Source organism: Varroa jacobsoni, unplaced genomic scaffold (assembly GCF_002532875.2).
Source record: "Varroa jacobsoni isolate VJ856 unplaced genomic scaffold, vjacob_1.0 contig01246, whole genome shotgun sequence".
Classification (NCBI taxonomy): domain Eukaryota; kingdom Metazoa; phylum Arthropoda; class Arachnida; order Mesostigmata; family Varroidae; genus Varroa; species Varroa jacobsoni.
Genome location: NW_019214602.1, coordinates 50,943 through 65,445, shown reverse-complemented (window position 1 = coordinate 65,445; position 14,503 = coordinate 50,943). Strand labels below are relative to the sequence as shown.

The 14,503-nt window shown below is 45.6% G+C and overlaps 1 protein-coding gene across 1 annotated transcript; it reads right to left on the bottom strand.

Moving 5' to 3' along the window:
* Window positions 1–5,249: 5,249 nt before the first annotated feature.
* LOC111271899 (uncharacterized) lies at window positions 5,250–8,935 on the bottom strand. The gene is made up of 2 exons (XM_022852944.2): window positions 8,045–8,935; window positions 5,250–6,852 (listed from the first exon to the last, which is right to left on the bottom strand). The coding sequence occupies exons 1-2, from the start codon at window positions 8,710–8,712 to the stop codon at window positions 6,639–6,641; spliced, it is 882 nt and encodes a 293-aa protein (XP_022708679.1). The 5' UTR covers window positions 8,713–8,935; the 3' UTR covers window positions 5,250–6,638.
* Window positions 8,936–14,503: the final 5,568 nt, after the last annotated feature.

Genomic DNA, 14,503 nt, shown 5'->3' with positions numbered 1-14,503 from the left:
CAGATTTAGGCATGTAAATTAACAAAGAAGAGACACAGTGCTATCGATTATCCCTTAATAGTAAGAAATCTATAAATATTAAATAATACAATAAAAAATTGAAGTATATACGGCTGGCGTGTAAGGGAAATTGGTTAGCTCATTCGTTATCATTCTCTAGAAAACTATGTAGCGATGTGTTTAATTTAACGATGCTATGCCAAGGAGTAAATATTGAGGCTTTCGAAACTTTAGTAGATAACACAAACAATCTTAGCCAGTAAATAAACTTCAACAACTTATAGGCCGGACGTTTCGCGTTTTTATCACTTGTAGTGGACAGATTGCCTTATGAATAATAATGGATAATCGATCAATTATAAATTAGTGCGGAAAATAAAATCCTACAGGTACACTAATAGTAATCAATCTTTACCTGCGACAAAAGTTCCAAGAGAGACAGAATCCTGTTGCAGGTTCTATGTAGATCGCTAGTACAGCCGGAAAGCAAAGTAACATACAGGACCTTGCTGGGCGTTAGCCATTGTAAATCGAGAACTTATGCACGTTGAATCGCAGCAGCGGGGGGCGTCAGCGGCAGTTTCCGCCCTTTGGTAGTGCTATTCAGTATTTCTTCTTTCCTTCCGTTCGACTTCGCCATCAATTCGTTCGTCTGCTCGTCCGTTTCTGCCAGTGGCGTTCACTTTGTACTTCCTTTGCGGATCGTACATATTTCTTGCTCTGAGCTACTTAACAGCTTAGAACAACCGCAGTCCACAGGCAGGGACCCGAGGTGGCGCGTCGCGCACGGCAGCTTCAGACTTGGTCTGACTCTTCTCTTCAACGAGAAGAATAAATAGCTGATTTGCATGAACAGTCTACTCGTTTAGCTGGGCAGAACGCATAACCGACTACGCCGATGAACAGCCCTTCCCGGTTTTCCCTCGGCACGATCTGGCCGTTCAGCTCTCCAGCAGCTCATTACCCAGTTTTCCCGTTCGTCGTCTTCTTTTTATTCGACCACTCGATGGGTGGCGATGATGCTAGCCGTAGGAAAACGTGCGCCAACGAAAACGGAAGCCGCATTAGGTAAACGGATACATTTCGTATGTTCCTAGGAACGTCGAACGGAGAAACTGGTGCCAGGAAAAGCAGGGAGGACGTCCGAACCGCAACTGCTCATGAGGCCTAATCAGTTACACAAAATTACTCCATGCTCAAAAAGCCCAACCTAGACACAATGCTGAAATCTGGCATAACGATGACAATCTCCCTCCTTTCAAGAAAATCCTGTGCATGCAAAGGAGATCTTGACTTGAGGCAGTATAGGAAGGAACTAGGGTCGATGTTCCAGAGTGTCGAAGTTCGGGGTACAAGTGTACCTCAGCGTTACGGCGCGGGAAAAGTAACGAATGAACGCAAGATCTGTCTGTACTGCAGTGAACTTACTCTACCTTTCGTCCCCTCAGTTTCTCTTATTCCCTTATTTGCACACACGCACACACAGACACAAACAGGCTAGTAAGCAGAGTCGAGATACGAGGGGGGGGGGGAAGGTGAGAATCCAAGAAGGAAAATAGCTGAGCACACGAAGAAAAAATGATGAGCTCCCTGTTTGAGTTGTCGGAAGTCGGTGTGGTAGACGGCCGAACGGCGGTCGGGAATAATTCTCAACATCTGCTCACAAATTGAGATGAGCTCGTAGATGCCAACCTCGCCTCGGCAATGGCGTTTTTAGCGGTGGACGAATACTGCGCGACTGACACTATCTGCTGAGAGAAACCGACGCGCGCTCTCGATTTGATTCGATTTCAGCAGTTGGAAAGCAGAACATCAGTAATAACTTGTTGAGAAGTAATCGACAAAAGACCACTTGTCTATAAAAGTCGCAGAGGCAGTAGTAGTACGTCACAGTAGTGATAGATAGAAAATGGCGTATACGCAGTCAAGGGCTGGTTGTGGGAGCGGCTTTGGGCAAAGTTTCAAGAAAAGACAGCTGTCGACAGTAAGACATTGTTGTCCATTCGATACGAGCCACACTGCGGCGCCTGTGGGCACTGGATAATGGAATTCCAATTCGTTCTCGTCATGGTAGCTTGGCTACTTGAATAACCGCCTGAAATGTTTTCAAGAGATTTATCTTGACTGAAACAAATCCACCGTCTTAACGTCACAAGCAATTCTAGGACGCTGTAAACAGAGATTTATGAAGTTCCGTTCATAGCTTGCATATAATGTAATCCATTTGCACATTGAGTAGAAACGCAATTCGAAATACATACAACGCTAAGGGTACCTATGGCTTTCGAGATTAGAGCATAATGCTCTAATTCTCAGTAACGGTTTCCATTACGCACGTCATTTAATGACTCACACTTTAAATAATAGATATCATTATGGAGCAATATTCTTTGTTTCATTTCATCTAGTACACCACCACCTTACCCCGGGCCTTGTTCGCCGCAATTTCTGCAATAGATGATATTCTTTAGGATGTATCTCAACTTGTGCCATTCAATCGCAGGGGTCACATGATCTTCTAAGACGGTTCTTCTTAGGAAGAACTTTAACAGACTTCTTTCTTCTGTAATTCTTGTCGCTGACCTGCCAAAGGCTTCACTAACAACAAGCGCGAACGAAACTATGCTGCGAACGCGCATACGGCGACCCAATTTCATATGTCCTCCTAGCGCCCTCTATCTCGTTCCTTTGAGCTCCTCCTCTCAATCGCCCTCCACGACTATAAGCATAGCCGGGCCTTTGCTCAGTCTCTTTTCCCAAAAGGCCACTCTTCATAGAATGATGAAGAGCATTAACAGAGACAAAACACGATTAAGCGGCGGTAGCAGGGAGGTGCCCGCTTGCTCAGTGCTCGCGCGATCGCTCGTTCGCTCGCTGCAGAAGCAGCAGCCACCGCGGCAACCACCACCTTCGTTATTCAACTAATTGGATGGACCAGCGGGGCTCTGCCTCTTGCCCCCGACTCCGCTCCCTGTGCTCTGCAGCCGTAGACTGCTGCCCTACGGCCCCTAGGGTGATGGTAGTGGTGGCAGGAGCTGCGGTAGCTGTGGGGCGCTTCATCGTGGCATGAAGGACAGGAAGCCAAGGGTTGGAATGAGGCAAGGATTGGCTCCAGCGGGGTCCAGAGGGGTATCATCGGAAGAATCTGGTAGTGGAAATAGCCGGGGCTTGGGGACACGACAGCTAGGGAACAGAAATGGGGCAGGTGGGCGAAGTCATGCAGGGCTAAATGAAACCTTTGTTGAGTAACCTGGTGGAGCCGTGCTAGCATTCGCAGCAGCATTGGCATAAATGAGGAACGACATTGACTGGCTAATGTGCTGCTGCCGTTACCAGCGGCAGCACTAGCTTCTGTGACTTCGCCGGTGGCTATAGCAGCACCAGGATCAGGACCACTGGTGCCAGTGTCGTTTCCCACTAAAGGTAAGCACGAAGCGCTCGTGCTGCTGTCGCCGCTATAATAGCTGCTCCTTCTAATTTTTGCTCTTCCCATTTCTTCTTTCGTTTTGTCTGTCGCCGGCGTCCTTTTTCTCGCTTTCTCTTGCTCTATTCCCTACGAGTGCCCCCCCTTAGTCCTTGCATGGACATGGGGATTCATCCAGCTTTCGGAATGGAGCCATTCTCAGGCGAGTCAGCCAATCCGTCGGAGGTGAATCGCTACAACGAGATGATTCATGCCGATGATGAGATCGAGGCGTTCTGATCAATTTTACTCCATTTATCGGGTAAGGCGGGTCGGCGAACGAGAGGGCAGTTGGCCGAACTCTATAGGCAGTTTGGTCTACGGGCGAACGTCGTGAAGTGACTGAAAAGTATCTGTATGTCGTATCAGATGTGCGGATACCGACGGGTAGTGCGAGCTAAATGCTACTACGCTGCTTGTAAGCAAAGGGGTTACGACGGGGTATGGGAGTGATGGTGGGTAAACGGGCTATGGCTGCTTGCTAGGGCTGGTGTAGTCGGTGGCGACGATAGTCTCTTCTATTACAATGAACACGGCAGCCGGCAGGTCATAGCCATCGATGCTGTCGAATCCTGGGAAGATCATCAACCGGCTTCGGCTCTAAGGAAGGATGCAGCGATTTCGAGGCCGTTTAAATATAATCCTGCATAAATAGAGTAAGTGGAACGTATTTGAGTTTGACGTGTGAAGTTAGCTTACACGGAGAACGAAAAAACATTGAAAAAGCCAATTCTAATTAAGCTTCGAATAAGAATCCTACGTTTACTTTGCTATTGTTATGCTCATTCGGTGAGCCTATTGGGGATCAAGCTCTGCGATGCATGTTGTTTTATATAAAAATAAGCAGACGAATCTTATACAAACCTGATCTATGACTGATTTTTAAATAGAATAAGTGATTAGTCGTACGACAAAACTTGCGAACTAATTTTTGCTTCAATATGCTTTTTGTTTCGGAATAAGTGAACCAATACGCGGAAACCGGCCAGCGCGTTGATAAAGGCCCAAGACTTCCTCCTTGTGCTGTCATTTCTATAGTATAAGGTGCCTGCTTGTAAGGCACTAACACCCCCGTACATGTTCAAATGGCCGTACTGTAGACCAGCCATCGTGTGCCTGTTGTCGGTTCGCTCCACTTTCCGCAGGCCCAACCTGTCGCCGCAGAGAGCGCACATCTCCCTGTTCGCTTTGGTTTTCCGAAGCCATGATGCTAGTAACCACCTAGCACCTACAGCAGCTCCACGAGACGCAACCGACTACTCCCTCACCTTACCTCCTGGTAAGTCCTTGCCTCTGCTCCCCCGTGATTCCTAATCGGTCTAACCTAATGTTAATGAGGGCTAATTGATTCTTAATTATTTCTTCATGGCATACAGAGTTACTCTCTACTATACGTATATAACTCTCTTTCTCTCTCTCCTGCGGTGCCTTCAAATGGGGAGGTTGCGCACCTCGAGGTCTTCGCTTCTACGATCTGTAAGGCGCAGTGAGGTTCGTAGGGGCGTTCGAGGGTGAGGATGGTGTAACAGTCAGGAGCCTTCCCAATGATCTAGACGCAGCGGTCGCGCAATGAGTTCGCCGTTCTTGGCGTTGCATGCGAGATTTTTCGAAGCCCCAAAACTGAACCCCGTTTTCCTGATGATACCGCCCAATTTTAGCGGCCTAACCACCATTACCACTATTGCTATGGTCCACAGTCCTGGATCATGCTGCCTGCTTTATGGGCCTGCTTCAGCCTGTTCGATTTCCCGTCTGCCCCGCGGGTCGAGTGTGACGTAAAGCGGGGTGGATTCTATCGTACGCGATGGGGAAAAGAAGCTGAAAGCAGGACTAATTCCTGATCTTATTGCTGTTCCTGCCGTAGCCCGGCTCTCGGTCGTTGCAATTGCGCCCGTCGTCGCAGCTGCTCTAGCGGTATTTGCTGTTCGACGGTGTCGTTCGTCCCCACATCTCAGAACAGCCATAGTAGCTTCGTGGCAAGCAGAAACGCCGCTCCAGCCCTAAAATACTGTTGTCTCTCAGCTATTTCTGCCGTGCAGTTATACTCCATGTGAGGCAATTACTTGTGGATTTCAAGAAAAGGAAGTTATCTGCTAACATCCGATTGGCTGCTGCTGCGTCTACCGCCGATGTTTCAATCTCGAAACGCCTGAATCAGGCAAATGTCTCTGAAGGGAATGTGCGATTTAAAAGCGATATTCTTACGACAATCTATAACAGTCGAGCCTCAAATGTGATGCTGAAGTTTCTTCGTTTCGGAAGTATGATTGACTACTTGTAGCACGTCTGTGCTGGATGTGTTCATTATATCCCTAGGTTTGTCATTTATGTCGTTCTGCAGTATTAACTAAGCTATCTGATTCCAGACATAACACATCAGGCTTCACAGCATGAAGGATAAACTGAAAATAAGTACTTAGAACTGGCATAATGAATAGGAGAAATCAATGCATAACCAACGACGACAGTCTGTCGAAAAGTTTTTACCACACGTATTCTTTAAGATTTCGTAACTGTTACTGCTTAGAATTAGCTCTGCTGGTCCGCTCTGTTACCAATATATATAGTACAGATCATAAAAGCAAGTAAACGGGCAGCTTTTGACGAAAATAAAATTCAATTTTATTCAATTTTGCTCCATAAATAGTCTGGCGACGTACACACAGCATCGACCCAATCCCAAAACATATCCGATGTGTGAAAAAAAAAAATAAACACGTGCATGAAATTAACATTGTTGTTAAGAACATATTATTTACATGCGTTTGTTGCTTAACTATGAATTTGTCAACAGGTACAACTTGTCGATGTTCACTAACTGATCAAGTCAAGCTATGTTTGTGTAACAGGGACGAAACAATAGGTTATGTACTCTAGACCGAACGTAACGCAGCTCACGGAAGGTCGGGGACGTTGCACAGCTACCAACTGATACTAAATTGTCATATGTACTAGGTGGGCCAATGAAGAGGAGGCTTCTTGGGCAAAACGTTCCGATTCCAACCTTTCTTACCTAAATCGCCTTTCGAGCGTAACTCTAGTCTTGCTTAATTGCATCGAACATAAAATCCCTGAGTTTTTACAGTATACTTCATACACAAAATGTCCAGTAAGTTTGGTCAGTGCAGTTTTTTAGAGCCTAACAGAATTAAGGTAGACCTGAGGTTGAAACGAGTCAATTCATGTAAATCTCATCCTTAACGCAATTACCGAAGTTGTCGCAGAGACCGTGAACAGACGCGACAGCAAAGTCCGGCAATAGAATGCTATTTCCCTGAAGGATCGGAAGCTGGCAGCGCTCAGGAAAGCGGTTTGGGAGCGCGTCGATGACGCGGTGGCTACCTCGAATCCTGACGAGGCCGAATAGGCCTTCGATCTTACACATTTGCCTGCAGTGCGTCAACCAAAATTGGTACAGACAAAAATAGTTGTAGAATAGTGCGCGTACTGGCAAAATCACGAACACGTACAAATATAGACAGTTTTAAGCATGACTTTTCGTATATGAATATTAAATGAAGGGTGGATCACAATAGGATACACTATTCAATATGATAATAATATGAACTACTTGTTTTATTAATATTACGCGACGACTGGTTTCATTCTAGCCTTTCTAAGTCGAGTGTCTGCTTGAAATCCAACCCCAATAGCCTCGAAAAAAAATAATACAAGTTAGCATTTATGAGTAAGTTTTTTTTTCCGGCAGTGATAACATGTATAGATAACAGCCCAGTAACCAGTCATATACTTTTTGGGAGTACCAGAAATGTGCTAACTTCTACCTTCATAGTTCACGCTTGCGTTTAGATCTGGGGCATGCTATAAGTTCAGTAGCCACGAATTATTTCAACAACACCATGTTCAACACAAAGTGAGACCGTTAGCAAAAAACAAATGTGCGTATTATTGATAAGATCTACAAAGCAATTTCAGAAAAGGTCCCGTTTGCCCTTTGTCTAAAATTTATACTAATATTACGTCTGGTCCAACACTGGAGTCCGTTTTTAATTCATGCAACGCTATTAAATGTCAATCTGTGGCCGGATTATCGAAATAACGACTCAAAAACGGGGCGACAAGACGGCTTTCGGCTTCGGCCCTCTCGGCAGCCTTGTTTCACATACTTCACTGAGAAGTCGACTGAAGGCCGACACGTTCCCCTAATAGAAAACGAGTCATTTTTTAATTGAAGTCCTGCAGATCTTTGACTGAACGAAAACAAAGCTCTGCTCAATATTGCAATGTAATGGTTTTACGACGTACAAAACTGACTGATTCTAAAGATACCAAACAAGGTACTATTAGTGTTTTGAAGAACCACACCTCGGTGGGCACTGGTCACTATAAACATAACCTCGGTATAGCAAATCATTCTGACTATGTAGTCAACATAACATAAGTGAAATATACTATTAAACAAAAAAAAGATCTATATAATAACAAACCCTGAGGCAGGCTGATTTATTCATTCAATAATTCCTCAAAAACCCTATGCCTTGTACGTGTTCTTCCAAGTGTTTTAGATGGCTTTCCTAAAATCTGGACTAGATAATCTCCTTTTTTGCAAATATCACTAACCTGCATTGGCCAGATGTCAGCAATTCTTCCCTGGTCATCGGAGTCTCATAGTCTTCACATCTTTTCTTGTTACGACTTCCGATAGGGGGGATAATAACTTGGAAATGTATACGTTCCTTTTTGTCAATTTTTCGTGTGAGTGCTTCAAAATTACTATGGTTAGTAGCTTTTTCACACTCTCGTTTGTCTTGTAGATGGTGCGTGTAGCTAGCCATTGGCTGACAGACGCAGCCAGGTCCGCACCGACCAAAAATTTTCATCGAACCCTGGTTCTCGTCGAACTGCCGCATACACGAGTTGCATCCATTGTTAATAGTTTTACATGCTTGCAACGTTCGATGGCCGGGATCGCGAATCTCGAGATTGCCAATCTTTCCGTTGACCTCACAATAGATATGACAGTCATCGTCTTCGATGACCATCACCTCATATGGCTCGCAATGGTTGGGATCGCGTTCCTTTTGACTTGGCATCATTAACCGAAACGCGGTGGCGTCTCCCGGGTATAGAGATGTAGGATCGTCAGGTCCACCCAACAAGACAAACTCTGTTTGACCTGGCGGAATTAGAAACATTGTGCAGGGATGTAAGGCTATGGCCGCTAGAAAAACGCTGGCCAAAAACAGCCTCGAGGGCCATCTAGATACAGTGGTTTTGCCGAGAATCATGCCGTCTCTGATCCGTATCTATTCTGAAGAAGACCGCGGCAATCGAACCAGCCTTGAGCAGCGATCACGCGAGGAGCAAGCGGCCAACGGGTGATGGAACGGTCAGTCAGAGCTGCGATTGTCGGCCTCCTCCTGTAATGACTGACGTTTCACAGTGTCGACGGACAATAGATAACTCTGGACTTACCGTGCAGCATGACTGCTTGTCCAATCACTGTTTTTCGGCGGGAATGCCTTCCTGCCCAACTGACCTGCCATACATTGTTATGACGACACACCGACAGCACGGGCAGACTGTGCTTTACCGCAATATCTCGGGGTAGTATTTCACCATTCCGATTGTGATTGACGGCTATCTCGGCAGTATTGCGCCGACCGATAACAATGGCCGATAAATATTGAACGAACTGTAACGTAAAGGCGACATAATTAGTGGTTTCAACACACCTGCTAGCCGGCGTCGAACCTCCGCTTTCGAAGACTCGCCAGTTGTGAGAGCTATGTTTTAAATAATGCTTAACACAGTGAGTTCATTAGCGTTAGAATGAACAATTTACCCTCAAAGTACACACACTATATAGAAGACCTACCTGCAAGATTAAACATCTGGAATTTTTCCTAAAAGCTGACGAAAAGTGCAGAATTTCGAAAAATTTCAAAACATGAATATAGCTCAAAAAAAAAAAGCTTTAGTGGAAAATGTTCACGATATCTAAAGTCTTTTTTTCTCTTATTCAGGTAGAATGGTCGTTTGCAGAAAATGTTTTGCAATTTTTCGAAAGAGAACGAGGTTTTTGACTGTTCATTCAAATATTTCGAGACAGAGAAAAGATTTAATGTAACTATGAATCCATAATATATTTTTCTCTCCTCTTCGACATTATCTTAATATCGTTCTTGTGTATGTGAATGACCCGAAACAAGAAACAGATCTAAATATGTTTGAAAAAAAATATGTATATATATATATATATATAGAAAATCGACCAGTCACTAGTCCTTCTGCTTGTCGACTGAATGAATATAGTTGTATGGATACCTTTTTACTTTGCTAAATTCGCAGCGTGTACAAATATACGTATTGTAATTGATATATTAAGTGCTCGCCTTTGTCAGTCCACAAGTTGCATCATCATATATAGCCATATGTAACATTGGTCCATATTGCCTAGCTTTTGTGAGGTTTGTATGTATATTCACTTCAGGGAGAGTTGAATCAGCTGCTTCCAGGGTCTAGCGGTGTACTCACTGATAAACGTTGTGGAGGAATAAGGAAGCGAAGCGGATGATCTCGTTCCATTGGCCGCAATCAGAGTCTTCATCCATCTCGTGATGACTTTAGTGATTTGACGTTTCGAAACACAGCGGGCGACGAGAAGCCAACAGGGGTCTAATGGGACAAGAACGGGTTTGGCGATAGAAGGAAAGTTTGTGGAGGGGAAAACCAAAATCACTAAGTTACGGTCGAGTTCGAAGGCTCATGGACATCCGATGGAGGCTAATGGTACAGGCATACTGTGAGGAGATGGTCGTATGTTGTATATGCGTATAGTACGTAGAATACTACAGTCGCTACCTAGCTTGGAAGAGATTTGACATTCAAGCAGCAATACACCCAAAAGAACGATAGATTCCAGTAAGGGGTTGTATTGCGATGTTAATCTGTGCGTTACATCCACTAGGGTGGCCCTTGAACTGCAGCGCTTACCGAAAGCCCCTCATTTTTGCATTAATCGTCACAGTATTGCATGTGTTTATCCGCTGCTTACATCTGCGTCCAGATCCGTGTTTGCCCGAGAATAAGTGGCGTCGGATACGACAGCTAGCCCCAGTTACCAAACTACTGTCTATTTTAACCTTGAGTTATGTATGCCATTCCATTCTAAAAGACCAAAGACTTGCCGTCGGCGCGCCCTTCTTGACCCAAGCATAAGTCGTTCCACTGAGCGCGCTGCGCTCCCATAGCAATAGTGCAGATACACCGCATTCTTCTATCTTGGGCAGCCGGTGCATTCTTCGTTGAGTCGCGTTCCTGCCCTCGTTGTGGCGCGCCTTTGCCCTCGACGCGATGAAAATTATGATCCGGTCCCATCTACATGTTCATCTATTTGTTTGGCCAAACGCAACTGTGACTATCGGGATATACCGGGCTTCTCTGAGGCGTAGACTAAAAAGTACATAACCCTACGACTCAGCCCACTGCAATATAGTAGACTCGTTCCATTCACGCTGGTAATTTGTTGAATACAACCCGAGATAACGGCGTATCAGCAGCAGCGGCTGTAATAGTCTTCAAACATTCGACCATTCCGCAATCTGCCATATGTTGCTGGTTATTGATTCGCACGTGTCTTGTGAAGACTCGCGGTAGTCACGATCAAACGGCCAGTCAGTATAGCGATAATAGGCAAACGGTTGTTTCTTCAAAGGAAGACTCTCCCTCCTCAACGTACCCTCCTTCGCTGTCATGCTCTACATTGGGCATACAAGAGGACTTCCATCTAGTGCGCTCGTCGTTTTGCTACCGCGGGCCACTATGGAGTCGCTAAATATTTACTGCCATAAAATCAATAGCATGAGGTGTCCATGTGCCTGCGGCCCAGGGAATTGTTTCCAAGGCTCTTCTGTTACTCCATCTATATGTGCATGCGCAAACGAGTGTGCAGCTCGAAATGCTGCCAACAGAAAGCAACAAGGACAATAACTCGAGCTACCGTCTTTGCAACAACACGGTATTGCACCGTGACTTTGTGAACTTCCAACATGGCCGTATATAAGGCCATAGCTTGCTATCGTCACGCTCCTCATATTGTCGTGCCACCGGGCAATCACTGACCATATACTGCTTTCGGCATCTGGATCACAACGGATCCCGAACGAAGAAATATCCCAACGGAGAAACATCATCAGAACATTGCAACTCGTTTTTCCGTTCAGTTGAGCGCTGTTAAAGCGACCGAAACAGGCGACCACTGATGCATGCTCAGCATATGTGCACAAGGGCAGCCAAACTCAATTACGGAATGCGGACGCCCTCCGCCTGCCGGCCACGAGGCCATCTATAGATGCCCCGGTATTTTAGCATAAAGACATTGCAAGATTGATATCAAAGTAAACAATTGGATTAAATACGCCGGTGGTGGTTGTGCGCTGTGGCGAGAAGCGAACGAGCCAGAGCCGCGAGGGATACAAATTCTGGCCCAACGGTTGACAACCGCAACAAAAACGTCTTGGTCTTTATCGATTCATTGTCTTGTTCACGTTCTTACGGCTGCCAATGACTGATATCGTCTTCATTCAGAGTTGGGATCAGTTTGGAGAGGAATAAGTGCTTGGGGTTGACAAGCAGAATTGGTGTCGCATGTGGAAGATGCCAAAAGAAAAGGATCTTATAATTCGCTTTTCATCGCTTACTCTTTGATGCTGATTACAAGGTTTAGCCTGCTCCGTTGTTTCTGAGAGGACAGGAGGGTTACACGAAACAAACAATAATTATTTGAGCTAGCCACTGTGTTGAGGGTATAACAATAAGGATCATGCTGTGCTTTTCATCCGTGATCCGGTGCGCGACCTTCTTCGACGCATCTCTTGCAACAGAACCTGCATGTCTTTTATCGCGTTCTATCAGAATTAGAAGTTAAGGTAGCCGGGAACGTAAAGCTCCATACAAACCGATCTTACATGGGCATCATCATAACTCATTTTAGTTGTCGACGAAATCAAGGCAAAGTGCAGAAAGGTGTGCCGCCCTACTGAACTTTTTTGGCGCCGCACCCTCACTTCTTCAAAGTACGACGAAGTTTTCGAACTGAAAAGGAAAACGAAAAAGACAAGTAGAAATGAGAAGCAGAATTAAAGAGGGAGCGTGCAACAAAACAGGAACCTATGGGCTAGGCAGATAAGGTAGCAACACCGTGGAACTTGTAACAGGTACGACGCTACAAAGTATCTCTATGGAAGGCTAAGCCCTCTCCTGCTGTGGCTCAGCTTTTGATTCTCTTAGCCCGTCAGCATCCAGATCAGCAGCAACGGCGGCGCTCGCCGAAGTGGCGAAACGAATCCTAACATTAATGCTAGCTGTGGTTTCTTACGATACAACATAGCGGGAAAGGATACGACGACGATAGGAGAATATAGCATAGGTCTAGATCGAGCGAAAGTCTTTTCCTCTGAAGCTGGAACGAAGAAGCCTTCGGTCGACGTGGCAGTAGTACGAAGTTTTCCTTCGACCCGTGTGTCCGTGTGAGTGACTAGTTATTTCCTTCGTATACCGCTAGGTCTCTGTATCCTGGTCGACGTGTGTTAGGATGTGAGCTTTCGATTCTCCCAACAGAAGGAACAGTAGCGGCAGCAGCAGCAGCAGCATTTCGTCGCCATTGCCTCTCGTTCGTAACCCTCGCTTTCCTTGTGCCTCATCCACTTGCTACGTTGCTTGCCCCGACGCAGACAGCCACACAACAGCTACTGGCGGCGGCCGCCGCCGCCGCTGCCACCTCTGCTGATCCTTGTCGGCGTCCGCGTCAAGTCTTTCCGAGTGAGCAAAGTTCCTTTGCACGAGAGTGGCGCCTCTCTTTAGTGAGAGAAAAGAGGGCAAAACAACCTTAGCCTCCCGTTCTCTTCTTCTATCTCCTTTTTCTCTTACTCACTAGTCAGTCGTCTTCGTTGGCCAGGAGACGTTCCCCCTTGCTTCTCCTGTTCTGCTAATCCAATTCCGATGCGATGAAAGCGAAGCCACAGCCTAACTTCACCGCAGCGGAGTTACAACGCTGACAACAAAACACCTCGCGACTATAGGCTGCTAGTTTCCCTCAGAACCGTTTCGTTGGCCAACTTAGATAGACAATGCTGGTCTTGAAGCAGACTTGAGACTTCTCTCGATCCCCATACCCCTGCACTTTTTACGTTTTCGGTTGGCTGTAGCCACAATTGTCTTTACGAGACCCAATACCTACAGACGAAACAAAGATAGAGGTGCTAATAGCTTACTGTTACGCGAAGCTGGGTTAAGCTACCTACCTTTTGCCTTTTATTTTAGTTATATAAAAGTCCTTATATTGCAATAGAGCAACTGTACAATAAGCATGTGTACTTAAATAGGTAGATTTAATTTGATTAATTGAACAATACGTCAGAGATTGAAGAGTAGCAGCAGCAGCAGCATCATACGCGCACCAAAAGTCACGTCATCAAATTAAGTTGTGACCCATTAAACAGCGGCAGACTCGAAGTGTTTTAGCTTTCCTTCATAGAAATAGGTCATATGCACGCCTGTAGAACTGATGCAAAACTTCCGCATATAAACGACTGTCGATGGAGTGTTGGTGATTGGTCAACAAACATTTACAAGCCAAGTAAAGACAAACAATAAGACCTGTTCATGTTGATACACGCTGTAGCGTTACGATACCGCAGTGCCTCTACCGGTACAGAGTTAAGGCTCTATAAGCAGACTTTCCCCTAATACTGGCTTCTTTTTTACACTGCCGCTTTCCTGGTTCGTTTTTTTTTTTCGATAGACGAAGTGGCCAGCGGCCGTCGTCGACAGACTACTTGACCAACTGTACCGGGCATTGGAGAGAGGGATCACAGATGTGTGGTCTACGGTGTTGCTCCTTCCTTCCTTCGATATTCTTTCCCGTTGATTAGCACGGCCTCGACCGTTTCTACTGGTATCGAACGAAGAATATCAATACGTACAAGGTATATCGCAGACGATTCTACGGTAGTGTTCCTGGTGCATCACAGTTCTACTTGCTTTATGCGCCCTCGCAACCAAACACTCTACAGGAGG

Coding starts and splice junctions, on each gene's coding strand:
- LOC111271899 (XM_022852944.2), bottom strand. CDS start 8,712: ATGATTCTCGGCAAAACCACTGTATCTAGATGGCCCTCGAGGCTGTTT. Junction 6,853..8,044: donor CTGACATCTGGCCAATGCAG/GTTAGTGATATT, acceptor GACGCACTGCAG/GCAAATGTGTAAGATCGAAG.